Below are 27,739 nucleotides of genomic sequence, written 5' to 3'. Positions count from 1 at the left end.
GGGTGTGGTTAGTTCTACATAAGGTGAGAGGCAGAATCACATAATGTCACAACCCAAAAGTTTTCTTAATCATCCATTCAGGAATTTGTAACTGGCATCCCATTGGACTATATCCATTATGAAATATGTTCTCTTTGGACAACACAGGGCTTTTGTTTTGTTTTAACTAACCCAAGAGGCTATTTATAAAGTTCTGAAATCCCAGACTCCGTGAAAAGATGGGAAGACCTGACCTGTCCATATTCCAAACTGTCGATAATCATTGGCTAGGATTTAACAACAGGCAATACCTTCAGTCTTTCAGTCTCCTGCCACAGCTTCCAGTTCCTATTCTGTAAAGCCAGAGCTTACCTCTGCTTTGCAGCTACCAGCCATCAGTTGCAGATCCTCAGAGTTTAATCCCCTCGTTCAATGCGTAAGGAAACCAAAGACCAGAGAAACCATAGGAGTTGCCTAAAATCAGAACCTGTTGTAAACAAAGTGAGGAACTCAAGAGACTCCTTAAAGACAGGAGGACCCCAACTGGGATGGTTTTGAATGACCAAGGTCTCTGGCAGTTGTGGGTATCGCAGTTTTTAGTGAGTTCTTCAGGTCGGTGCTTTGAGCAGGGCAAGACTCCCAGAGTCTCCAGCTTCCTCCAGAGGAACCGCCTCCCCCACAACCCTAAAGCCCCATTCTGCACTCGACAGAGTGTCCCCAGCACACAGTTTCCTGAACGAACGATAGAATGCACCCTAGGCTCCTCCAGAAGTAATCAAAGTGTATGCAGCAGGAGCGAATGCTGTCACTGGGCTCCAGGAAGACAGGATCCCTGTGGGGCGCCACGCAGGGGTACAGAAGGCCTCGCGGGTTCCTCAGAATTGCATCCTATCTAAACGGCTACTGAGGTCCCATTCACACTGGGGTACGAGGGCTCAGAAACCCTCTCGAGGGACCGGCCCCGCCAAGGCGGGTAGAACTTCGTGCGTCCCGAATCCTGGGAGCACCAGGTGCGCAAGGCGAGAGGCCACCCTCCGCCTTCGCGCTGAGACAGGCGGGGACCCTGGGGCGGAGCCCAGAGCGGAGCTGGCGCACCCAGCCGGGCCGCAGAAGCCAGGAAGAGCTGAGAGGGCGGAACGCGAACTCTAGCTGGAACCCGGGGACCACGACGCGCCTGGGAAGGGCGCTGGGTGAGAAGGAATAGGGACACCTCCTTCGAAGCGCAAGTCCGGGTTCCCGAGACCGCTGGTGGGGAGAGCGCGGAAGCCGGTAAGTGCAGAGCTTGGCGCAGTCCCGGGCTCCGGTGGCGGGGTGGGGGGCGTCGCTCGGGCTGAGGGCTCAGACGCCCGCTTCTTCCTTAGGGAGTTTCGGGCCGCTCTGCCTGCTGCCGCCTTCCGAATGCGCCCTGGCTGGCTCGCAGTAGAGGAGTGGGTGCCGGGAGATGACCAGGCAGGGGCCCGTAGGCTGGGACTAGGCAGTGCGGCCACGGACGGAGGGAGCCACTGAGTAGCTGGGCCGAGGGGCGAGCACCAAACTCGAGGAAGGCGTGGGCAGGGGAGCCCCTTCGGGAAGGTGAGCAGGAAAGGGGAAGTGTCTCTGGGAAAATCCCCGCTCTGCAGCTTCTCTCTCCACTCCCAGTTTTCTTCCCGCCTGGAGGCCTCACATGCATTGCTTCTCGAGCCTGAATTTCTGACTTGATTCCCGCCCCTGCTAGGGTAGCGCCTCCGGCGACTGCGCGGCCGTGCCAGTGGTTAATAAGGGAGAGGAAGGACCAGGCTCCCGGAGCGGGTTGGTCAAGGGCAGGGAGAGCATCCCGAGGTAATGGGGAGTGGACCAGCTCCACCCTGGGAGCCCTTCGTCTCCTCGCGGGTCCCGGGACCAGAACCAAAGAGCAGCCGAAAGTAGAATCCGAGAGAGCGCGACTCCAGCTTCTCGATCTCCGGCTTAGTAATGTCTGTCGGGGGCTGGGTGAGACAGAGGCGATCCAAAACGAAGTTATCTCTAGCTGCGGTCTTGAACCTCCCCGGGTACACAGCAGGCTGCCGCGCCGCAGGTTGGAGTGTACTGGCCATCCTGCGACTGCTGTCCGTGCTGGGGGTGGGGGGTGGGGTTGGGGGGGAGCAGTTTCTGTCCTTTATCCCCGTCTTCTCACACGGTTGGACCAAACCAAACCTACTGTCCAGTTTGTTCCGCTTCTTCCTTCCAGTATCCCGTGGCTCCCACTCTTGGGAGTCCTTCCCAGTGTGCTAGGAGGTGGGGGAAGGTAGATGAGCGCGGGGGGGAGGGGGGGGGCGGGGTAGGTGAGGGGTGGTATTCCGCGGGTGCTGGGTCTGGATTCTTTTCCCAGTGCCTCGGACACCTCGAACCCAACGGTACCCTATCTTCTGAGGGCTCAGTACTTCAGAGACTTCATTTCCTCCCCCATGGGCATCTGGAGGCCCCAAGAATGTAGAGAACTTAAGCCATAAGGGATACGTCAGCCCTCAGGCCCTCCTGGATCCTCACTGACACTCCCCCCACCCCCACCTCCCCACCCCCTTGGGCTGCTGTTTTCAGTTAAGCAATATCTTGGAGCGGCCACCACTTTCAGAGGACACAGACTCGTTAAGGAGATGTGGTGCCTCCCAGTCAAGGCTGGAAGGGGAACAGGGGGCCTGGTGAGGGGGCAGATCAAAAGAGTGGAGGCAGGAAAGAGAAGCAGACAGGAGTTTTTTCTAAAATGGCCTCAGGAAGCAGCAGGAGAATTCCCTCCCACCCACAGGCTTCTCCACCTACAGAATCTTGGTTGGGATCTTCATTCATTCCTTCGACAGCCCCTCCTCTGTGCCAGGCCCTGGGCTAGGCATCAGAATTTTGGTTTATAGGAAAACTGGAATTCAGAGAGCATAAATCACTGGCCCAAGATGACTCAGTCTGTTCATGTGAAACGTGATTTTCAAGTCTGTGAACTGGCCCAGAGAGGAAGCAGTCCCTGCTTTGGAGAAAAGACCCTACTGTATCCACATCTTCTGGCTTCATTGTCCCTGACCACAGCTGGCACAAAATTGTGATTCCCATAGAGTCCTGAGTCAGCTGCCTGAGCAGCTGGGGAAAACTTCTGGAAGACCCCACCTTGGGGCTTCCTGGGGGGCAGGGGAGGGTGACTGGGCAGTCAAACTGGTCTTGGCCCCTGGGCAAAGAGCAAAGATATACATTCTTCTTGGGTGTCTCTGGGGAGTCCAAACCAACCCATGCCCAAATACCTCCTGACAGCCAGTCAGTAGGGGGTTTCCCAATTTCCAGATATCTTGTGTCCTCCCCACTGTACCATGGGCAGTTCTGCCTGAGGGTAGACACTGGATCTGGTTTGCCTACACCTGGGGGGACTCTGAGAAGATGCTATTAGGTGTTCACCTGTATCTTATCAACTGGCTGTGTCTCCTTCCAGGATCGAGGATGGCCTGTTGACTCCCCAAGGATGTGGGCAGGGTGCTAGGATCTCTGACCTCATGAGAGCAGAAGGTCTGGACCCTAGCTCAGAGTCTGCAGACCCTGGAATCTCCCACACACCGCTCACTGGAAAGCTTCACCATGGCAGCCCAGAATGGAAATGCTAGTTTTCCAGCCAACTTCAGTATACCCCAAGAACATGCCTCCTCCCTCCCCTTCAACTTCAGTTATGGTGATTATGACCTCCCTCTGGATGAGGATGAGGATATGACCAAGACTCAGACCTTCTTTGCAGCCAAGATTGTTATCGGGGTGGCACTTGTGGGTATCATGCTGACTTGTGGTATTGGCAACTTTGTCTTTATCACTGCCCTCACCCGCTATAAAAAGCTGCGCAACCTCACCAACCTGCTCATTGCTAACCTGGCCATCTCCGACTTCCTGGTAGCCATCATCTGCTGCCCCTTTGAGATGGACTACTATGTGGTGCATCAGCTCTCCTGGGAGCATGGCCATGTGCTCTGTGCCTGTATCAACTACCTGCGTACCGTCTCACTCTACGTCTCCACCAATGCCCTGCTGGCCATTGCTATTGACAGGTGAGGATGTCAGGCACGGGAAACATGATGGAGGTGGCCCAGGTCTCCTCTTTCCTCGCTTCAGCTCTAACAGCTGGCTTTACTCCAGATTCAAATGTTTGCCCATCTATGGAGGCAGAAGGAGGGTTGGTTTCTTCAGTTGTGGTTCATATTCTTCCAAATGTAGGCAAGAGTGAGTCTCCTAAACCCCTAGCTCTTGGCCATGCCGCCATATACCACATCTGCTTCAGATACAGGTATAACCATGAGCCTCTCCAACACACAAGCAAAAGCAGCAGGTTTAAGCAAGTTACTACTTAGCTACATTATAGACAAGGCAGCTTCCAGTCAAGGCAGCATGTGCAAAGTTTTTCTTGTAACCACAACCCAAATCAAGATATAGAACATTTTCATCCCCTAGAAAGCTTCCTTGTGCCCCTTACCAGTCAATCCTCCCACCCCAGGCAACCATCAATCTGATTTCTAGTATCATAGTTTCATTTTACCTGTTTTTTAACTTCACAAAAATGGAATAATACAATATGTACTCTGGTTTCTGGTGACTTTGATGCAAAGCTGATTTTACAATGAGATTATTGCATGGTTTGCTTGTAAAAGAGAGAGAAGGACATTCTTGCCTTTCTTTTTTGCATACATCCCTCTGCTTATTTGCATATATTTGCATGATATGTTCTAGAAGTCCTTGATCTGTTGTAAATCTCTAATTACAGCTTCAGACAAATTTGACACATCTTTTATTTATGTAAACAGTAGTAGGCCAACATTGAACCACCAGTGGCTCTTTTTAAGAAGCCAATTTGTGTCACATCTTCTTGGTTCATCATTGTGAGTTATGCTGAAACTCATTTTGATGTATTTTTAATAATCTTTTTCCTTTTTATCACCTTTCAACTTGTTTTTCCCAGTTCTCAGTGCTATTTAGGTCCATTGTCCTTTTTAATCAACCCATTGGTTTTTCATTTATGATAATATAATACACATGCAGATATAACAGGCATCTTCCTTTTTATAACTTAATTCCTGTAGGAAAAAACCAACTTTGTTATCACAACTGTGAGGCTCTCAAGCCCTGAACCCAGTGTTTATGAAACTTACCTATCAACCAACTACACAAAATACCCCAGGGGAAATATGTTTGATACAATAAGTCAGATTCTTGGGGTCCTACTGAATGGGAATCCCCTGGCTAGAGCCTAAGCATCTGCATTTTACCCAGTTCCCTGAGTGACTCTGTTGTCTACTCAAGTGAGAGTTACCACTGTCCTCATCCCCTTTGTTCCACTGAAATCTTTGTCTTTATAATGTAGTTGTGGGGCTTTTCTTTCTTTTTTTTAATATTGGTGATTCTCAGGAAGTAAACATCCTGTTATAATACAGGAGTGGTTCCTTTTCCACCCCAAACTAGCTCTGCCTCAGTCAGCTTCCAGCTCTGTCAGCAGTTCCACCATGTCCCAGTCACACAAGCAGGTAATACTGCCATCATCCTTTGCTTTTCTCCCCGTTCTACCCCCACCCACACACCCCCTTTGCCAGATGCAGCCCTACACCAGGTCCTGGCAATAGTCCCTCCAGCCTCATCTCTTGGCAAGTCATGGCTGGACCATCACTATGCTCCTCTAACTTGTCTCTTCACCCCTATAGGAGATCCTGACTGCCCCCTGAAATCCATACTCATCCATAATAAGCATCAGAATATCACCATTGAGGAGACTTTCTAATATATTTCATTCCTTACAAAACCTCCAAAAGTTTCAATGCCTGTAGAACACATGCCAAATCCTGAGTCTGGCACCTCGTAGTCTTTGTAGTCTGATGCCAATCTGTCTTTCAGTCTCATGTATGGGGACACAGATAGTCTTTTCCAAAGGACACTGTATTTTAAGCACAATAACCACATCTTCTATCTTTATGTTTCCTTTGTGCTTAGCAAAGAGCCTCAAACCTGTGCCTTAGTTTGGTTTACTCCCAAAATAGACCCTGAGACAAGGATTCGTGTGCAGGTAGCACCCAGGAAGCACCTTCAGGGAGATGGGAAGTGCAGCAAGGGAAGGCAGTCAATAAAGGCTGTGTCACTGAACAGATTTCCACTGTGGGAAACTGATTTTTATTCTTGCCACAGAACTCTTGGACCTGGTGTAGATCACACCTCAGAGTTCTCCCAGGAGTGGGAGGTGGGTGAGAGAGCTCAGCTATTTATATACCAAATCTCATAAGTCATTTGTGAGGGCCTCTGGAAGTTCTGTGCAGGTTACCAAGAGTACCCTGGAAGCCAGAGAAGACCTTCTGACAAAGAAATGCAGGTGTTAGCTGGTGGGAGTGGACAGGTATCCACTGAAGTGATAAAAGCAAAGGGATATAAGGGGATATCAACTGCATGTGCTTCAAACTGGTAGATCCACAGGTTGCTAAATCCTACTGTATGCCCAGCCTATGTGTGTGGAAACATAAAGTAGTAGAAGACACAGTCTTTGACCTCTGGGAGCTTTACTTCCACACAAAAGCTAGAATAATCTATTGATAAGAGTAACTCAGAGGAAGACACGATGATTATGTTGGTGATGCAGTCTGGGAACACTTCATGAGGCAGTTGCAGTAATTTGAGTGTGCTATTCTGACCACCTTCTATACGCCGTTGATCAAGGCAGGACTCTATAGCTTCAATAGTAGTAGATGACTGAGCACACAACACTTGAAGCTAGAACAGTGAGGCTGACAGCAGTTGGTTGGTCTCGTATACTCCCAGCCCAAGCGAGGAGAACATTGCACACCAGGCAGGGCCATGTGTGCCATGTGGGAGTTGCACTCAGGAATAGAATGAACCAGCAGGGGCTGTGGACAGCAGGCTTTACAGTGGCAAGAGACTGAGGTGACCTTAGCTCCCATGGGAGGATGTGATTGGCTTGTTTGAATGATTTTGCCAACTGGCAGGGAAGTGAAACCCACTAGTTGTGGGTTGGGGGTGCAGTTATTCTGGGGGTGCAGTTTTCTGATAGAGAAACTAGCAGGACAGGAGCCTTTCCCACCAGGAGGAGGGATACATCTGGTGAAAACAGAGGAACTCACAGCTAAACTTTTTGTAGATATCAAAGCACATATGGAGCTTTTAAAATTCATGACTCTAATAAATAGCACCCCTCTTTCTTACTCAGTTTCAAACCAATTGAAAAATAAGGCAAAGTGATAAGAAGGATAGATGATGGCAAAACTCTTACTTTTGTTGAGATGACATTAATATTAAATAATTGGCTTGTATCTGTAGGCATGGGGACTACATCATACTCAGAACAAACCCTGACACCGGCAGCAGGAGAAGAGCAATGTTCATGTGCAGAGGGCCTAAAAGAGATGCTATTTGAAGTCACAGAGACCCCAGAAGGAGAGTGTTGACCTCAAGAAACAGGCAGATAGATGGCAACAAAGAATTTACAGATGTCCCTCTTGCCAATGAAAGAGTCATAGGAAAAGATGAGTTTAAACAAAGTATTTTAGCTTCCAGCATGCTTTATGTACATTTACCTTCTCAAATGGAACCTTTCAAAAAGGTTGTCTGTAAAGTTATTTTTATCTCCCTTTCACAGATGAAGAAACTAAGTCCCAGGGGCATAACTGATTTATCTGAGGATTTAGGTACAGAGCTAAAATCCAGGGCTTCTGAAAATCCAGGCAGTGTTCTTTATGATTTATTTGATGACAATAAATCATAAAATAAAGCTCTGAATTTTGGAGCATCCTATAGGATAAGGAAGAAGTTACTGAGTGAAAAGGAATTAGAATTTAAGAGTTGACAGCAGAGTAAGCAGGGCTGTAGAAATTCTCTTTAGCATTGGTTACTGAGATACTTTTCATGCTGGAATCAGACTGAGAGAGTTATTAAGTCCTGAACTAGTTCTGCATTATGTAAGGACTTTGGACTCACTATGGGAGGCAGAATAATGACCCCCAAGATATCCACATCTTAATCCCCAGAACATGTTATGCCTAAGAGGAATTAAGGCTGTTAATTAGCTGGTCATAATATAAGGACATTATACTGAATTATCTGGGTGGGCTCAGTGTAATCACATCAGTCCTTAAATGTGCAAGAGGGAGGCAGAAAAGTCAGTGTCAGGGTGATGTATTGCAGGAAGGGCTTGACTGATCATTGATGGCTTTGAACATATAAGGGGGCCATAAGCCAAGTAATGCAGGCAGCCCTAAAGGAAAAACAAATGAGATTTTTCCCTAAAAGCCTCCAGAAAGGAACACAGGCCTACCGACACCTTGATGTTAGCCCAGTAAGATACATGTCAGACTTCAGACTTCAAAACTATGATAATAATTTGTTTAAGCCACTGAATTTGTAGTAATTTGTTATAGCAGCAACAGGAAACTGATACACTCAGCATCACAGAGAGACAATGATTGTGAGATGTCCCTGCCCCAGTGAAGAATGAGCTAACCCTCTTGTCCCGATCTCCAGCCCTGTGAGCCTTGTGTTATCCAGGCAATTCGTGCAGGTTAACTTGGAAAAACTTGGACCCATGGATGGGTAAAGAACTCTAGCAAGCACTGCTCATTAATTTATATAGCTAGGGTGCACCCAGCGGATGGGATGAGATCCAGTTTTATCTCAGGTCTTCAGAAAGCTGCAACCTGGGGTGAACAAGGCTGCCATGAGATCTTCTAATTGAAGTCTATGGGTCAGAGCTGCCAGTGGGCAAGGGGAAGGCAAAAGCAGATAAAAGAACCCCAAGACAGATTATTGCCAGGGACAGACAGAAATAGCACTCCAGAAGGCCTTCTTGGTCAAGTCAGAAACTTGGATAGGTGACCAAAGGGTCTAGTTACCAAAAAGTGTAAAGTGAAAGTCAAAGTGAAGTTGCTCAGTCGTGTCTGACTCTCTGCGACCCATGGACTGTAGCCTACCACGCTCCTCCATGCATGGGATTTTCCAGGCAAGAATACTGGAGTAAGTTGCCATTTCCTTCTCCAGAGGCTCTTCCCTATGCAGGGATCGAACCCAGGTCTCTCGCATTGTAGGCAGATGCTTTACCATCTGAGCCACCAGGGAAGGCTAGATAGAAACCCATGGGTGTCTTCCTGCTATTGGTCATAACCTGACTCAAGCTCCAGGTATGAGGTATATGTTCATCTCCAGACCGAATTGCTTCTTCCCAACCCCTCATGCCTCTTTTCTTCCTCCACCTTCCTCCACCGCCTCTTCCTCTTGACCCATAAAATGCACAAGAATGAGCCCAGGGGACTAAATTACCTAAGTAGATATTATTAGGTTTCTCTAGAAAGGAAGTGTTCAACCTACACAAATGAGCTCATTTCCCACTAAGGGCTCCAACTTTTTTCCCAGGCAGTGTTGCTGATTAGAAAGAGGATAAAAGCTTTATGCTATATGCTGCTTGATGGTATCAGGGCAACTTTACTTACCTTCTCATCTGAGCTTGAGACAGCCCATGGAGGTGGGTGTAAAAGGTTTGTATCCGGAGCCCACATTCCATTCCCTGTACCAAGTGAGCTTGGGCAAGTCATTTACATCTCACTAGATTGCTCAGATTCCACCCTAAACCACCCCTACCCTCCAGCTCTGTAATGCAGAATGACACCTGAGGGTAGCAGAGAGAAAGTCCTAGTCCACAGACCTTCTTTTGCCTCTACACCCGGAGATCTGTGAATTGAAGAGTTTTGAAAGAATTATATTCTTAGACAGAATGGCAAGCTTGAAAGTCAGATGGTATCAATAGGATTTATAATCATGATAGACCTCATGTATTTATTGAATATCTAGTACACGCCAAGCATTTCACAAACATTGTAACATTTAATATTCACAGAAGCCCTGCAAGGTAGGTGTCATTTTATCCGATGTTGCATTTGAGGAAAGGAAGGAAAGGAATCTCAGAGAGACTGATTCACTCTAGACTCCCAAAGCCAATCAGGTAAAAAGCCAGGATTTATTCTATCTGTTTGACCCAAATCCTGTGCTGTTCCCACTAAACCTCTCTTCTCCTCCAAATGCCAAATGATGTTGCTAAAATCAAATGAAGCATGTTGACGCTGGAAAATAGGTACGTGGAGAGTCATTGTGCCATTTTGTCTGCTACTGTGGGTGTTTGGGTTAGTTAAAAACTAATAATGATTACAAGTATATATCCGCATACATCATTGCTACTGATGCTTCCCTCCCCCACCAGATATCTCGCTATCGTTCACCCCTTGAAACCACGAATGAATTATCAAACAGCCTCCTTCCTGATCGCTCTGGTCTGGATGGTATCCATTCTCATCTCCATCCCATCAGCCTACTTCACAAAGGAAACCGTCCTCTTCATTGTCAAAAACCAGAAAAAGATCTTCTGCGGCCAGGTCTGGCCAGTGGACCAGCAGCTCTACTATAAATCCTACTTCCTCTTTGTCTTTGGCATCGAGTTCCTGGGCCCCGTGTTCACCATGACCCTGTGCTATGCCAGGATCTCCCGAGAGCTCTGGTTCAAAGCGGTCCCGGGTTTCCAGACTGAGCAAATCCGGAAGAGGCTGCGCTGCCGCCGGAAGACGGTACTGGTACTCATGTGTATCCTCACGGCCTATGTTCTGTGCTGGGCGCCCTTCTATGGCTTCACAATCGTGCGCGACTTCTTCCCCACTGTGTTCGTGAAGGAAAAACATTACCTCACAGCCTTTTATGTTGTGGAGTGCATCGCCATGAGCAACAGCATGATCAACACCGTGTGCTTCGTGACAGTGAAGAACAGCACCATGAAGTACTTCAAGAAGATGCTGCTGCTCCACTGGCGGCCCTCCCACCATGGGAGTAAGTCCAGTGCTGACCTCGACCTCAAAACCAGCCGCCTGCCAGCCACGGAGGAGGTGGATTGTATCAGGCTGAAGTGACCCACTGGTACTTCACAATGGAAAACCCAAAAGCCAGTACTTGGCACACAGTTTATCAATAACCAAGTTCACACGCTGCATGGGGAAAGGGCAACAGTTTTCACACTTCGCTGCTGTCAAGGAGCTGGATGCTTCTGCAGTCATAAAATGCAGTGTGACTTGACACAAACCACAGCAGCTAACATTTACTGATACGTGCTCAACGTACTGTGCACAACACCACCAGCGAGATTAAAGAGCAACAGGAGCTGACATTTACTGATTACCTACTGTGTGTAAAAATATTTAAATAGCAAAATGAATTGGCAGGAGTCATTGGAGTCATCGAGTTAGATCCAGATATTTAGGTGTCAGACAGAGGCCACTGTTGGTCTTCTAGATTCATACTTCATCTTACCTCATTGTGTATCCAGTCAGTGCAGAAAAGTCAAAAGCCAACAGAATATAGAATAATGGAGATAAAAGCATGAGTTACAGTGTAACCCCATGAGTTACAGTGTGGGGTTTACAGCCTCATGGGGAGACAGTTCACGCCATCACAATGAGCTTTTCCACTCAGATCTTATGATTTTATTAGAACATTCTATTGGATTCTGGTTGCCAGAAAAGAATTTTTCTCATAATCAGGTCATTAGTTATCTATAATGGTGTCATTTCAAAGAAAAGAACCAAAAAAATCTCTTTTCCTCTGATCCTTGAAAGCTCATCATTCTTTTGGGTGAAGACAGGCAATCCTGAAATGAGGAACACATCCAGTTCCTGACACCTTAAAGTAAATGATGTCAGAAACTCCAGTATCAAGGAGAAAGGAGTGGAGTTTGCCACTGGCAATGAACGTAATCTGTGTGGCCATTTTGCTAAGGCCTGGACCATTTTTCTAGAACACATCCTCTTTTTCAAAGATGAGCTCTACTTGGAATTCAAAGACCTGGGTTCAAGTTCTAAATCATGTGACCTAGATGTTTATTCTCTCTGCATCTCAGTTTTGTCCAATAAAACAGGACTACCTTATAGGACTGTTGGGAGAGACCACTGAGGTCATAGTTTATGAAAGTGATTTTCAGCTATACAAGTGACGAGAATGGATAAGTGACACTGAGCAATTTGTTTGGACCCCATCCACTGTGGCTTATTATGGAGAAACACTCCCACTTTTTCATCCTATTCTATGAACCAACGAGCCCTGAACTCTTTGCAGATATCTGAGCTCTACATCAGGAGAAAAAAAAAAATCCTTGTCCTGGGTCATAATCAGGAAGATTCGACCTCAGAATCTCGGTAACCCCCCTCCCCTGACTTTCAGTATCCCTGTGATCATAGAAGTATTTTGACAATCTTCCCTGCACGTTGCCAAACAACACACCCCAGAGTTGCCTAATTCTGTTTGTATTATCACATATCTGTGGTAATTGTGTATATTTGTCCTCATTTCTTCTGGATTCATTTTGAAGCAGAGACTATACAAATGGGAACTGATTTGGGATTGACTCAAATGACTCACATTTGGACAATTCCCACTTTTCTGTATGTAGTTAAAGTGTTATTTAGTTGCTTATGTGCGTTTAATTAATCATTGGTGTTTTATCCAACAGTGGTGTTTCAACCAACATTTTCCTATGTCACCACCCAGCAGACTCACTTTCAGCCCAATTATTGTACCCTCAGAAAATGTAAACTCACTTGAACATTAGGCTACCCAAACTGTTTATAAATTCTGATTTTAAAAAACTATATGATTTATTCTAAAGCCAAGCAAGTAAATATTTGGGGTTATCTGCATTTTCACAAATGTAATAACTTCATTTTTATTTATTACTCCTATCCTGACTCTTCTCCTAATAAGATGATTCTTTAAGAGTAGACTGTTACCAATTGTATCTGTTAAAAGAATTCATTCCCTTTTTCCTTTTTATATTATACTAACCTCTCCAGGAGTTGGTGATGGACAGGGAGGCCTGCTGCTGCTAAGTCGCTTCAGTCGTGTCTGACTCTGTGCGACGTGCTGCCATTCATGGGGCCACAAGGAGTCAGACATGACTGAGCAGCTGAACTGAACTGAACTGAACCTCTCTTCATTTAAATATAATGGAAACAAGTTTTGTAAATATCTGTGTGATTTTTAAGTTTCCAGTGAATGAAAATGTTACATTGTTATCAGATGAAATAATTAACATATGGAATCTTAACCACACTATTAAAGGATCTTCCCTGCTAATCTTCTATGTGTTAGTATATTTAGATATCAGTGAAGTAATAGCCATTTAAACAATTAAACCTTGAAACAGAGAAGGAAGTTCTTAAAGGCACCTTTAGAACAATAGTAGCTCACACCAGCAACCACTCTCATCTTGGTCACATCTCTCAAGCTGCCAGTCCAAGAGAGTACTCATGCATGCAAATCAATCAGAGAACCACTACCCCATGTTCACATTCACATTCACGTTCACGCTCCTCCTTCATTTCATTCTTTAAAAATTAAAAAAAAAAAACCTTCATTTTAAAATCATCTTGTTTGTTTAATGAATAACGCTGTTTACATGGAGACCGTTCATTGATCTAACTGGTGTTAAGGTAATAAATGAATAGCACTTGTGTTTACCCTTTTCTTCTCGAGACTAATTAATGCTAAACTTAAGATACTTTTAAATTGCTGAGATATATAAATATTTATATATAATTTTATATTGGGAGCTATTGAACATTTAATCTCGTTTGGCAAGACAGATCCATTTCCTTGGCCAGAATAAAAGAAGGATGGCTTTGTGATGAAGCTATTAGAGATTTTTCTTTCAGCATTCAACATCAATAATAAGTTGATTCTAAAATTGAAGAAATTAGAGGCAAACAAAATGGCGCTGCCGAAGGGGAGCCTATGGCTCAGGGCCCAACTGGGGATCCCGCCGCTACTGCTGCTGGCCATGGCCCTGGCCAGAGGCTCGGGAACTGCTTCGGCTGAAGCGTTTGACTCGGTCTTGGGTGATACGGGGTCTTGTCACCGGGCCTGTCAGTTGATGTATCCCTTGCACACCTACCCCAAGGAAGAGGAGTTATACGCATGTCAGAGAGGTTGCAGGCTGTTTTCAATTTGTCAGTTTGTGGATGATGGAATTGATTTAAATCGGACCAAATTGGAATGTGAATCTGCATGTACAGAAGCATATTCCCAATCTGATGAGCAATATGCTTGCCATCTTGGTTGCCAGAATCAGCTGCCATACGCAGAATTGAGACAAGAACAACTCATGTCCCTGATGTCAAAAATGCATCTACTCTTCCCTCTAACTCTGGTAAGATCATTCTGGAGTGATATGGTGGACTCTGCACAGAGCTTCATAACCTCTTCGTGGACTTTTTATCTTCAAGCTGATGATGGAAAAATAGTTATATTCCAGTCTAAGCCAGAAATCCAGTATGCACCACAGTTGGAGCAGGAGCCTACAAAATTGAAAGACTCATCACTAAGCAAAATGTCCTCAGATCTGCAAATGAGAAGTTCACAAGCACATAGAAACTATCTTGAAGATGGAGAAAGTGATGGCTTTTTAAGATGCCTGTCTCTTAACTCTGGGTGGATTTTAACCATGACTCTTGTCCTCTCTGTGATGGTGTTGCTCTGGATTTGCTGTGCAACTGTTGCTACAGCTGTGGAGCAGTATGTTCCCTCTGAGAAGCTGAGTATCTATGGTGACTTGGAATTTATGAATGAACAAAAGCTAAACAGATATCCAGCTTCTTCTCTTGTGGTTGTTAGATCTAAAGCTGAAGATCATGAAGAAGCAGGGCCTCTACCTGCAAAAGTGAATCTTGCTCATTCAGAAATTTAAGCTTCTTTTTTTTTAAAGAAAAGTGGAATAGACATCTAAATTTCCATTCCTCATAAAGCTTTTTAAAATGGTTTCATTGGATATAGGGCTTAAAAATCACTATTAAATGCAAATAAAGTTACCCAAATCTGTGAAAATAAATAAATAAATAAATAAAAATAAAATTGAAGAAATTAAAAAATAGCTTCAGGCCTTTCAGGGGTAAAAACCAATTCCAGGCTTATGAAGGAAAAAGTTACACATGGCACGTGATTATAAAAATTAAAGTGAGTTCTATCTCTAGGGGCAAGTGTCGGCTTTGAATCATATCTCCTCAATCTAACCATTATCTCTCCATTGAACTCAAGATCACACACACACACACACACACACACACATACACATACACACACCCCTCAACAGGACGCCATAGCGGGAAAAGGCCTTTTTGGGCATGTAATTCAACTCACTAGTGTCTTAGATGAGAAGATATGAATTCCAAATGAGGAAGTGATTTGCCTAAGGATGCACAGCTAACGCTTGCTGGAGCCAAAATAGTGCCCCAAGGTCTCAGTCTGGTCCAGTAACTGCCCTTCTGAATCCAAAGGACAGGACTTCCTCTAAGAATGTTTAGAGGGCCATTTAAACTGGTTCCTCACCTCCTGAGAGAATCTTAAACTGCACAAAAGATACCTTCCTTCCCTCTGCCAAGCTGAGTGCATCCCACCCAACAGACTTCATAATCTAGACTCCAGGGTTCCAGAGAAATCAGAATTACCCCAGGACGACTCTAGCGCTGCTGCCTTTCATTTCTCCTAATGGGAGAAGTGCCCCCTTTGGGAGATGTCTGAGCACATTTAGCTGGAATGCACATGGAGCTATTTGGATGTGATGTTGGAGCCATGTGGGAAAGCAGATTATGATGAGAAGAGGCCTTGGCCACAGGAAGAGTAGGTGGTGGGGAAAAGGGCTTTCTCATATTGGAAGACAAAGCAAGTCCAAGGCCAGAGTGTGTAATCATCACACAAGTGGTGAGCAGTGGTCATTCTTCATGCCTCCCAGGAACCAAATGCCTTCTGGTCACCAGGTCAGCCTCTCTCCTGAGGTACACCCACCAGGCCACACATCACCTCCTGGAGTTGCTTGACCAAATTACTCTTTTACAGATGCTCAAAGAGCTCCAAATACAGGACAATTTTTCTAAGCAATAAAGAGGCATAGGGGGAAAATGTGTTTGGCACTTGCTTCAGCTATAACAAATTGGTGGGAGGTGAGAGATTCATTGGAACTTGAAAAGAATAATCATCAGATAGAGGAAAATAGGCAGGAGGTTTGTCTCCAAGAAGTGAGGAGGTCAGTTTTGGAACAGAAGGTCATATAGACACAAGGTCCTTCCAGTCCTTTGTTGATTCCTTGTACTGAATTTCCACATGTGAGTCACAGCCTGAGATGAAAGAGGTCGTCTCCAGGATCTCAGGTGATGCTGTTTGTAGGTTTCCAGCTCTGGATCCAGGCAAGTTCCTGATACAATTCTGTGACTGACTTCTGCAGCAGGATTGGTTCACTGTGTGCAGAAGATCTTCCACCCACTCACTTATTTAGTCTCTGTGCTGACTGCTGTGGAGGAACAGAGGTGTGGGTGCAAGTCTGAATCTGAGAGTGACTCTCAAAATGATACACGATTAACTCTATGTTGAAGTAGAGACACTGTAAGCACAAAAATGGAGAAGATATAGAAGACAGATTCCTTCCAACCATGGGAATCAGAAAAGGTTTGGAGTACAGAGGTTGTTAGGCAGAGTTCTGGAAGATGGAGAATGGTGGAGAGAGGGTATTCTAGACAAAGAGAATAGAAAGATCAAAGACATAAAAGAGGGGAAATGAGATAGAATATAAGTGGAACAACAAATAGTTTGATTTGACAGACATACAGAATATAGATGTTTAGGGGAGAACAAACACTGGCAGCAGGATAAAGAGCAGGATGAAAAAAGAGGTGTACTGAAAGAGACTTGGATTCACAATGAGAATCATATTCAAATAGTAATCCTTATTTAACAACTTTCACTTTACCTCTTACCCCTTTGCTTGTAAAATGGGAATGACCATAGTACTTGCAGCATAAGATTATATGTGGATTAAATATGTATCTTAAACAATGCCTCAGTTCAGTTCAATCAGTCAGTGGTCTCCATCTCTTTGAGACCCATGGACTCCAGCATGCCAGGCTTCCCTGTCTATCACCAAATCCTGGAGCTTGCTCAAACTCATGTCCATTGAGTCAGTGATGCCATCCAACCATCTCATCTTCTGCCAACCCCCTCTCCTCCTCGCTTCCATCTTTCCCAGCATCAGGGTCTTTTCAAATGAGTCAGTTCTTCGCATCAGGTGGCCAAAGTACTGAAGCTTCAGCTTCAGCATCAATCCCTCCAATGAATATTCAGGACTGATTTCCTTTAGGATTGACTGGTTGGATCTCCTTGCAGTCCAAGGGACTCTCAAGAGTCTTCTCCAACACCACACTTCAAAAGCATCAATTCTTCACTGCTCAGCTTTCTTTATAGTCCAACTCTCACATCCATACATGACTACTGGAAAAACCATAGCCTTGACTAGACGGACCTTTGTTGGCAAAGTAATGTCTCTGCTTTTAAATACGCTGTTTAGGTTTGTCATAGCTTTTCTTCCAAAGAACAAGAATCTTTTAATTTCATGGCTGCAGTCACCATCTGGCATGATTTTTGAGCCTAAGAAAATAAAGTCTCTCAACTGTTTCCATTCTTTCCCTATCTGTTTTCCATGAAGTGATGGGACCAAATGCCACAATCTTAGTTTTTTTAATGTTGAGCTTTAAGCCAGCTTTTTCATTCTCCTCCTTCACTTTCATCAGTTCCTCTTTGCTTCTGCCATAAGAGTGGTGTCATTTGCATATCTGAGGTTATTGATATTTCTCCCGGAAATCTGGATTCCAGCTTATGCTTCATCCAGCCTGGCATTTTCACATGATGTACTCTCCATACAAGTTAAATAAGCAGGGTGACAATATAAAACCTTGACATACTCCTTTCCCAATTTGGAACCAGTCTGTTGTTCCATGTCCAGTTCTAACTGTTGCTTCCTGACCTGCATACAGATTTCTCAAGAGGCAGGTCAGGTAGTCAGGTATTTCCATCTCTTGAAGAATTTTCCACAGTTTGTTGTGATCCACACAGTCAAAGGCTTTGGTGTAGTCAATAAAGCAGAAGTAGATGCTTTTCTGGAACTCTTTTTCTTTTTCTGTGATCCAATGGATGTTGGCAATTTGATCTCTGGTTCCTCTGCCTTTTCTAAATACAGCTTGAACATCTGGAAGTTGTCAGTTTGCATACTGTTGATGCCTATCTTGGAGAATTTTCAGCATTACTTTACTAGCATGTGAGATGAGTGCAATTGTGTGGTAGTTTGAGCATTCTTTGGCATTGCCTTTCTTTGGGATTGGAATGAAAACTGACCTTTTCCAGTCCTTTGGCCACTGCTGAGTTTTCCAAAATTGCTTGCATATTGAGAGCAGCACTTTCACAGCATCATCTTTTGGGATTTGAAATAGCTCAACTGGAATTCCATCACCTCCATTAGGTTTGTTCATCGTGATGGTTCCTAAAGCCCACTTGACTTCGGATTCCAGGATGTCTGGTTCTAGGTGAGTGATTACACCATCATGGTTATCTAGGTCATGAACATCTTTTTTGTATAGTTCTTCTGTGTGTTCTTGCCACTTTTTCTTAATATCTTCTGCTTCTTTTAGGTCCATACCTTTTCTGTCCTTTATTGTGCCCATCTTTGCATGAAATGTTCCCTTGGTATCTCCAACTTTCTTGACGCAGTCTCTAGTCTTTCCCATTCTATTGTTTTCCTCTATTTCTTTGCACTGGTCACTGAGAAAGGCTTTTTTATCTCTCCTTGCTATTCTTTGAAACTCTGCATTCAGATGGGTATATCTTTCCTCTTCTGTAGCACATCATAAGCAGTCAATAGATATTAGCTATTATTTTTAGAATGATTAATTCTGGGAACAGAATTTCTCTTAGAGGAATCCAGAGTATTGTGTCACATATAATGGATATACTATTTGGGATTTATTCACCAGAGTATTTTCATCTTCTGTGGCCCCGAGTCTCTAGCTATCTTGGACTCCCAATTCGACCTGGCCAGCTCAAACCATAGGATTTCTTCCATAGTATAAGGAAGAAGCTCTTCCACCATTAAGGCTGAACCAGAAAGATTAATGATTCTAAGAAAATTGGCATTAATGTAGGGGAAATCCCTTCCATACAGAAAGAAGGAAACAGAGCATACCCCTTCCAGTCCCAATGGTGAAGGGAAAGAAGAAAACAAGCTGATTAAAGACAGATGCATTTGTCCCTGCTTTCTCTTTCAGAATATAAATCTAGGTGGTGAAGTGAAGATGCAGTAGAAGCACCTAAGTTATAGGGAAGCCTAAGAAATGCTTGGGGCAGGGAAGCACCAATGAAATGCTTGCCCATGTTCACTGAGGTAGGCCCTAGACCTCTAAGAGAAGTCATGCATAAGGCCCAGAGATAGTGAGACAGCAGTCTCACTAAGAAAAAGCTATAAGATAGAGGAGTCTGATGTGGTTGGTACCTTGACACCTCACAGAAAGCAGTAAGGCATAGGGATCCATAAATTACCATGTGCCCCACTTAGGGGTCACAGATGGATGAACAAAAGCCTGGGGTTGAGTTAAAGAGGCCATTATACATGGGGCCTTTGCAATCAAGCACAAATAGCTAGGATTATAGACTCCAAAAGACCAGCTGAAATGTATTATTTTTCAACAACCCACTCTGCAGCACAGCCAGCAAGGATCCAGAATGCACATAACAGCATGTGATTCTGAGTGTTCCCTCTACCCTTCCCCAGCACGCTTTCATGGGAGCTCTACCATATTGGGAAAGAGTAAGAAGAAGGGGCTGAAATCCCAAACATTTCATTTGTCTAAAAGTGGGTGATTTAAACTGAATGGAGTATACTTAAGTCCAAAAAGACTATATGTTATTAATAGCCAAGTTTAAGTTTGTTCTCTACCTCCCAGTAAGACAGGGACTTATAAAGCTTTGACCAATGATAGAAAAGTCAAGAAGCTATGTTTTCCCCATCATACAAGTGTAGTGTCAGACAACACTGCACATATAACAATGATGAAAAAACAACAGAAGATTGAGGACTGGCATGGGGAGAAAAGAGGAAAAGCAGTTGTCACACTGGAAACACATGATAAAAAATGGGAGTTGTTATATAGGATCCAGATCCAAATCTTATGGAATAGGGTTCAAAACAATAAGGAGGATATGATGGTATTCTCACTTGGACCAGCATAGAAGTGTGTAAGCACTGAAAAGGGACAGGAAAGACTTGTACCTGATGCTTGACAGATGGCCATGAAAGGAGTGGAGCTCAGGAGGCCAGAGTCATCATGAGGGAGGCATATGTGGAGAGAAGCGGTGGCTGCTGCTGAAGGAGAGGCAGTACTTCCAACTGTTCACCACTGGGTGTGATGTCAGCTGTGCACTTGTCATATATGTGCTTTGTTGTGGTGAGAAATCAAGCCCTGAGCCTTTGGAGTGGGAGCACTGACTCCAAGACCCTAGACTACCAGAGAAATAACCCTGCTAAGTCACTTCAGTCGTGTCCGACTCTGTGCGACCCCACAGATGGCAGCCACCAGGCTCCCCCGTCCCTGGGATTCTCCAGGCAACAACACTGGAGTGGGTTGCCATTTCCTTCTCCAATGCATGAAAGTGAAAAGTGAAAGTCAAGTCGCTCAGTCGTGTCCAACTCTTCTCGACCCCATGGACTGCAGCCTACCAGGCTCCTCCATCCATGGGATTTTCCAGGCAAAGTATTGGAGTGGGGTGCCATTGCCTTCTCCATAAAATAGTGAGAACTCCCACAAAGGAAATCACTTGAATACAAAACCCAGCATCAGCAGTAGCACCCTGTGCAGGATGCCTCATCCAAACAAAAAAAATAAAACAAAAATACAACCATACCATCAGCAGACAGGAGTACCACCTCACTCAGCCTTGCACATCAGAAGAAAACAAAACAAAACAAAAAAACAAACAAACAAAAACTCAGCACAAATCTCACCCTATACAAAGTTTACAGAAACCACTGCACCAATCTTAGGAGGGTAGAAATCAAAAGGAAGAAAGAATTCAACCTTTAAGCCTGAGAAAAGGAGACCTCAACCACAATAAGTTTAAAAAAGAATAATGAAAAGGCAGGGAAATACTGCACAAATGAAGGAACAAACTAGAAAAACACAAGTCTAAATAATGAAGAGGAAATGGGCAAACTACCTGAAAAATAATTCAGAATAATGATAGAAAAGATGATCAAAAGCCTGGAAAGCAGAATGGAGAAAATGTAAGAATCAATTAACAAAGATTTAGAAGAATTAAAGAATAAACATACAGAGACAAATAACACAATTACTGAAATTAAAAATACTCTAGAAGGAATCAATAACAGAATATCTGAAGCAGAAGAATGAATCAGTGAGCTGGAAGACAAAATGGTGGAAATAACTTCTGAAGTGCAGAATAAAGTGAAAAGATTGAAAAGAACTGAGGATAGTCTCAGGGACCTCTGGGACAATATCAAATGCACATTCAAATTATAGGGGTCCCAGATGCAGAAGAGAAAAAAAGGGTATGAAAAAATTTTTGAAGAGGTTATAGTTGAAAATTTCCCCAACATGGAAAAGGAAATAGTCAATCAGTCCAAGAGGTGCAAAGAGCTCCATACAGGGTAAACCGAAGGAGAAACATGACAAGACACATACTAATCAAACTAACAAAAATTAAACACAAACAAAGAATATTAAAAGCAGCAAGGGAAAAGCAACAAGTAACATACAAGAGAAACCCTATACGTTTTTTTTTTTTTTTATTCCAATTTTATTTTATTTTTAAACTTTACATAATTGTATTAGTTTTGCCAAATATCAAAATGAATCCTCCACAGGTATACATGTGTTCCCCATCCCGAACCCTCCTCCCTCCTCCCTCCCCATACCATCCCTCTGGGCCGTCCCAGTGCACCAGCCCCAAGCATGCAGCATCATGCATCGAACCTGGACTGGCAACTCGTTTCCTACATGATATTTTACATGTTTCATTGCCATTCTCCCACATCTTCCCACCCTCTCCCTCTCCCACAGAGTCCATAAGACTGTTCTATACATCAGTGTCTCTTTTGCTGTCTCATACACCGGGTTATTGTTACCATCTTTCTAAATTCCATATATATGCGTTAGTATACTGTATTTATGTTTTTCCTTCTGGCTTACTTCACTCTGTATAATAGGCTCCAGTTTCATCCACCTCATTAGAACTGATTCAAATGTATTCTTTTTAATGGCTGAGTAATACTCCATTGTGTATATGTCCCACAGCTTTCTTATCCATTCATCTGCTGATGGACATCTAGGTTGCTTCCACGTCTTGGCTATTATAAACAGTGCTGCGATGAACATTGGGGTACACGTGTCTCTTTCCCTTCTGGTTTCCTCAGTGTGTATGCCCAGCAGTGGGGTTGCTGGATCATAAGGCAGTTCTATTTCCAGTTTTTTAAGGAATCTCCACACTGTTCTCCATAGTGGCTGTACTAGTTTGCATTCCCACCAACAGTGTAAGAGGGTTCCCTTTTCTCCACACCCTCTCCAGCATTTATTATTTGTAGACTTTTGGATCGCAGCCATTCTGACTGGTGTGAAATGGTACCTCATAGTGGTTTTGATTTGCATTTCTCTGATAATGAGTGATGTTGAGCATCTTTTCATGTGTTTGTTAGCCATCTGTATGTCTTTTTTGGAGAAATGTCTATTTAGTTCTTTGGCCCATTTTTTGATTGGGTCGTTTATTTTTCTGGAGTTGAGCTGTAGGAGTTGCTTGTATATTTTTGAGATTAGTTGTTTGTCAGTTGCTTCATTTGCTATTATTTTCTCCCATTCTGAAGGCTGTCTTTTCACCTTGCTAATAGTTTCCTTTGATGTGCAGAAGCTTTTAAGGTTAATTAGGTCCCATTTGTTTATTTTTGCTTTTATTTCCAATATTCTGGGAGGTGGGTCATAGAGGATCCTGCTGTGATGTATGTCGGAGAGTGTTTTGCCTATGTTCTCCTCTAGGAGTTTTATAGTTTCTGGTCTTATGTTTAGATCTTTAATCCATTTTGAGTTTATTTTTGTGTATGGTGTTAGAAAGTGGTCCAGTTTCATTCTTTTACAAGTGGTTGACCAGATTTCCCAGCACCACTTGTTAAAGAGATTGTCTTTAATCCATTGTATATTCTTGCCTCCTTTGTTGAAGATAAGGTGTCCATATGTGCGTGGATTTATCTCTGGGCTTTCTATTTTATTCCATTGATCAATATTTCTGTCTTTGTGCCAGTACCATACTGTCTTGATAACTGTGGCTTTGTAGTAGAGCCTGAAGTCAGGTAAGTTGATTCCTCCAGTTCCATTCTTCTTTCTCAGGATCGCTTTGGCTATTCGAGGTTTTTTGTATTTCCATACAAATTGTGAAATTATTTGTTCTAGCTCTGTGAAGAATACTGTTGGTAGCTTGATAGGGATTGCATTGAATCTATAAATTGCTTTGGGTAGTATACTCATTTTCACTATATTGATTCTTCCAATCCATGAACATGGTATATTTCTCCATCTATTAGTGTCCTCTTTGATTTCTTTCACCAGTGTTTTATAGTTTTCTATATATAGGTCTTTAGTTTCTTTAGGTAGATATATTCCTAAGTATTTTATTCTTTCCGTTGCAATGGTGAATGGAATTGTTTCCTTAATTTCTCTTTCTGTTTTCTCATTATTAGTGTATAGGAATGCAAGGGATTTCTGTGTGTTGATTTTATATCCTGCAACTTTACTGTAGTCATTGATTATTTCTAGTAATTTTCTGGTGGACTCTTTAGGGTTTTCTATGTAGAGGATCATATCATCTGCAAATAGTGAGAGTTTTACTTCTTCTTTTCCAATTTGGATTCCTTTTATTTCTTTTTCTGCTCTGATTGCTGTGGCCAAAACTTCCAAAACTATGTTGAATAGTAATGGTGAAAGTGGGCACCCTTGTCTTGTTCCTGACTTTAGAGGAAATGCTTTCAATTTTTCACCATTGAGGATAATGTTTGCAGTGGGTTTGTCATATATAGCTTTTATTATGTTGAGGTATGTTCCTTCTATTCCTGCTTTCTGGAGAGTTTTTATCATAAATGGATGTTGAATTTTGTCAAAGGCTTTCTCTGCATCTATTGAGATAATCATATGGTTTTTATTTTTCAATTTGTTAATGTGGTGTATTACATTGATTGATTTGCGGATATTGAAGAATCCTTGCATCCCTGGGATAAAGCCCACTTGATCATGGTGTATGATCTTTTTAATGTGTTGTTGGATTCTGATTGCTAGAATTTTGTTAAGGATTTTTGCATCTATGTTCATCAGTGATATTGGCCTGTAGTTTTCTTTTTTTGTGGGATCTTTGTCAGGTTTTGGTATTAGGGTGATGGTGGCCTCATAGAATGAGTTTGGAAGTTTACCTTCCTCTGCAATTTTCTGGAAGAGTTTGAGCAGGATAGGTGTTAGCTCTTCTCTAAATTTTTGGTAGAATTCAGCTGTGAAGCCGTCTGGACCGGGGCTTTTGTTTGCTGGAAGATTTTTGATTACAGTTTCAATTTCCATGCTTGTGATGGGTCTGTTAAGATTTTCTATTTCTTCCTGGTCCAGTTTTGGAAAGTTGTACTTTTCTAAGAATTTGTCCATTTCTTCCACGTTGTCCATTTTATTGGCATATAATTGTTGATAGTAGTCTCTTATGATCCTTTGTATTTCTGTGTTGTCTGTTGTGATCTCTCCATTTTCGTTTCTAATTTTGTTGATTTGATTTTTCTCCCTTTGTTTCTTGATGAGTCTGGCTAATGGTTTGTCAATTTTATTTATCTTTTCAAAGAACCAGCTTTTGGTTTTGTTGATTTTTGCTATGGTCTCTTTTGTTTCTTTTGCATTTATTTCTGCTCTAATTTTTAAGATTTCTTTCCTTCTACTAACCCTGGGGTTCTTCATTTCTTCCTTTTCTAGTTGCTTTAGGTGTAGAGTTAGGTTATTTATTTGACTTGAAACCCTATACGTTTAAAAGCCAATTTCAGCAGAAACTCTGAAGGCCAGAAGGGAATGGCAGAATATATTTAAAGTACTGAAAGGGAAAAGTCTACAACCAAGATTACTGTATCCAGAAAGGATCTCATTCAAAATTGATGGAGAAATAAAAAGCTTTTCAGACAAGCAAAAGTTAAGAGAATTCAGTACCACCAAACCAGCTTTACAACAAATGTTAAAGGGCCTTATATAGTCAGGAAGGAGAAGGCAATGGCCGCCCACTCCAGTGCTCTTGCCTGGCAAATCCCATGGACCGAGGAGCCAGGTAGGCTGCAGTCCATTGGATCGCTGAGAGTCGGACACGACTGAGCGACTTCACTTTTACTTTTCACTTTCATGCATTGGAGAAGGAAATGGCAACCCACTCCAGTGTTCTTGCCTGGAGAATCCCAGGGACAGTGGAGCCTGATGGGCTGCCGTCTATGGGGTTGCACAGAGTCAGACACGACTGAAGCGACTTAGCAGCATAGTCAGGAAATATAAGAGAAGAAAAAGATCTATAAAATCAAACCCCAAACAATAAAGAAAATGGCAATAGGAACATATATATTGATTATTACTTTAAATGTAAATAGATTAAATGCTCCAACCAAAAGACACAGACTGGCTGAATGGATACAAAAAAAGATCCATATATATGCTGTCTACAAGAAACCCACTTCAGACCTCAAGACACATATAGACTGAAAGTGAGAGGATGGAAAAATATATTTCATGCAAATATATTCTAGCAAAAGAAAGCTAGAGTAGCAATCCTCATATCAGGCAAAATAGACCTTAAAGTAAAGAGGATTACAAGTGATAAGGAAGGACACCACTTAATGATCAAGAGACCAATCCAAGAGAAAGACATAACAATTGTAAATATCTATGCACCCAAAATAGGAGCACTGTAATACATAAGACAAACACTAACAGACATAAAAGGAGAAATTGACAGTGACACAATGATAGTAGGAGATTTTAACACCACACTCACACCAATGGACAGATCATCAAAACAGAAAATCAATAAGGAAACACAAGTCTTAAATGATACAGTAGATGAGATGGATCTCATTGATATCTGGATGACATCCCATCCAAATACAGAAGAAAACACCTACTTCTCAAGTGCACATGGAACATTATCCAGGATAGACCACATCTTGAGTCACAAATCAAGCTTCAGTAAATTTAAGAAAACTGAAATCAAATCAAGCATTTTCTCAGACCAGAACACAATGAGACTAGATATCAATTGCAAGAACAAAAACTGTAAACAACAGATTTGACATAAACACATGGAGTTTAAACAATACATTTCTAAATAACCAACAGGTTACTGAAGAAATCAAATGGGAAATCAAAAAATTTCTAGATACAAGTGACAATGAAAATATAACTCAAAACCTATGGGATGCAGCAAAAGCAGTTCTAAGGGGGAAGTTTATAGCAATACAATCCTACCTCAAGAAACAAGAAAACCAGTGAATAGACAACCTAACTTTACACCTAAAACAACTGGAAAAAGGAGAAGAAAGAAACCCCAAAATTAGTAGAGGGAAATAAATCATAAAATTCAGCCAGAAATAAATGGGAAAAAAATTAAAGAAACAAGTGTAAAGATTAAAAATACTAAAATTTGGTTCTTTGAGAAGATAAACAAAATTGACAAACCCTTAGCCCAACTCATCAAGAAAAAAAGAGAGAAGAATCAAATCAACAAAATTAGAAATGAAGAAGTTGAGGTTACAACTGACAAGGCAGAAATGCAAAGGGTTATAAGAGACAATTAGGGACAACTATATGGCAATAAAATGGATAACCTGGAAGAAATGGACAGATGCTTAGAAAAGGTCAATCTTCCAATACTGAACCGGGAAGAAATAGAAATTATGAACAACCCAATTACAAGGACTGAAACTGAAGCTGTGATCAAACATCTCCCAAAAAACAAAAGCCCAGGGCCAGACTGCTTCACAGGAGAATTCTATCAAACATTTAGAGAAGAGCTAATGCCTATCCTTCTAAAACTCTTTCAAAAAATTGCAGAGGAATGAACACTTCTAAATTCATTCTATGAGACTACCATCACCTGATACCAAAACTAGACAAAGACAACACAAAAAAAGAAAACTACAGACAAATATCACTGATGAACATAGATGCAAAAATCCTCAACAAAATTTTAGCAAATAGAATTCAGCAACACATTAAAAAGCTCATACACCACAATCAATAAGGGTTTATTCCAGGGATGCAAGGATTCTTCAATATATGCAAATCGATCAATGTGATACACTATATTAACAAATTGAAAGAAAAAAACACATAATAATCTCAATAGATGCAGAAAAAGCCTTTGACAAAATTCAGCACCACTTTATGATTAAAACTCTTCAAAAAAATGGGCATAGAAGGAATCTACCTCAACATAGTAAAGGCCATATATAATAAGCCTACAGGAAACATTATTCTTGATGGTGAAAACTGAAAGCATTCCCCCTACGATCAGGAACAAGACAAGGGTGTCCACTTTCACCACTATTATTAAACATAGTTTTGGAAGTCCTAGCAACAGCAATCAGAGAAGAAAAAGAAATAAAAGGAATCCAGATCGGAAAAGACATAAATCTTTCACTGTTTGCAGATGACATGTTACTGTACATAGAAAACCCTAAAGATAGTATCAGAAAATTACTAGAGTTTATCAGTGAATTTAGCAAAGTTGCAGGATACTAAATCAATACACAGAAATTACTTGCATTTCTATATACTAACAATGAAAAATGAGAAAGAGAAATTAAGGAATCAATCCCATTCACCATTGCAACAAA

At 42.6% G+C, this 27,739-nt stretch overlaps 2 protein-coding genes across 2 annotated transcripts; both read left to right on the top strand.

The window, feature by feature from the left end:
* Positions 1-812: 812 nt before the first annotated feature.
* PROKR2 (prokineticin receptor 2) lies at positions 813-12,444 on the top strand. The gene is made up of 3 exons (XM_061436595.1): positions 813-1,248; positions 3,407-4,007; positions 10,193-12,444. The coding sequence occupies exons 2-3, from the start codon at positions 3,550-3,552 to the stop codon at positions 10,887-10,889; spliced, it is 1,155 nt and encodes a 384-aa protein (XP_061292579.1). The 5' UTR covers positions 813-1,248; positions 3,407-3,549; the 3' UTR covers positions 10,890-12,444.
* Positions 12,445-13,723: 1,279 nt separating this feature from the next.
* LOC133259299 (transmembrane protein 59-like) lies at positions 13,724-14,834 on the top strand. Its single transcript, XM_061436596.1, has one exon. It carries the CDS (start codon positions 13,739-13,741, stop codon positions 14,711-14,713), a length of 975 nt encoding a protein of 324 aa, XP_061292580.1. The 5' UTR covers positions 13,724-13,738; the 3' UTR covers positions 14,714-14,834.
* Positions 14,835-27,739: the final 12,905 nt, after the last annotated feature.

This window comes from Bos javanicus, chromosome 13, assembly GCF_032452875.1.
Source record: "Bos javanicus breed banteng chromosome 13, ARS-OSU_banteng_1.0, whole genome shotgun sequence".
Lineage (NCBI taxonomy): Eukaryota > Metazoa > Chordata > Mammalia > Artiodactyla > Bovidae > Bos > Bos javanicus.
The sequence above is the reverse complement of the archived record's forward strand: the minus strand, read 5'-3'. Positions and strand labels throughout refer to the sequence as shown.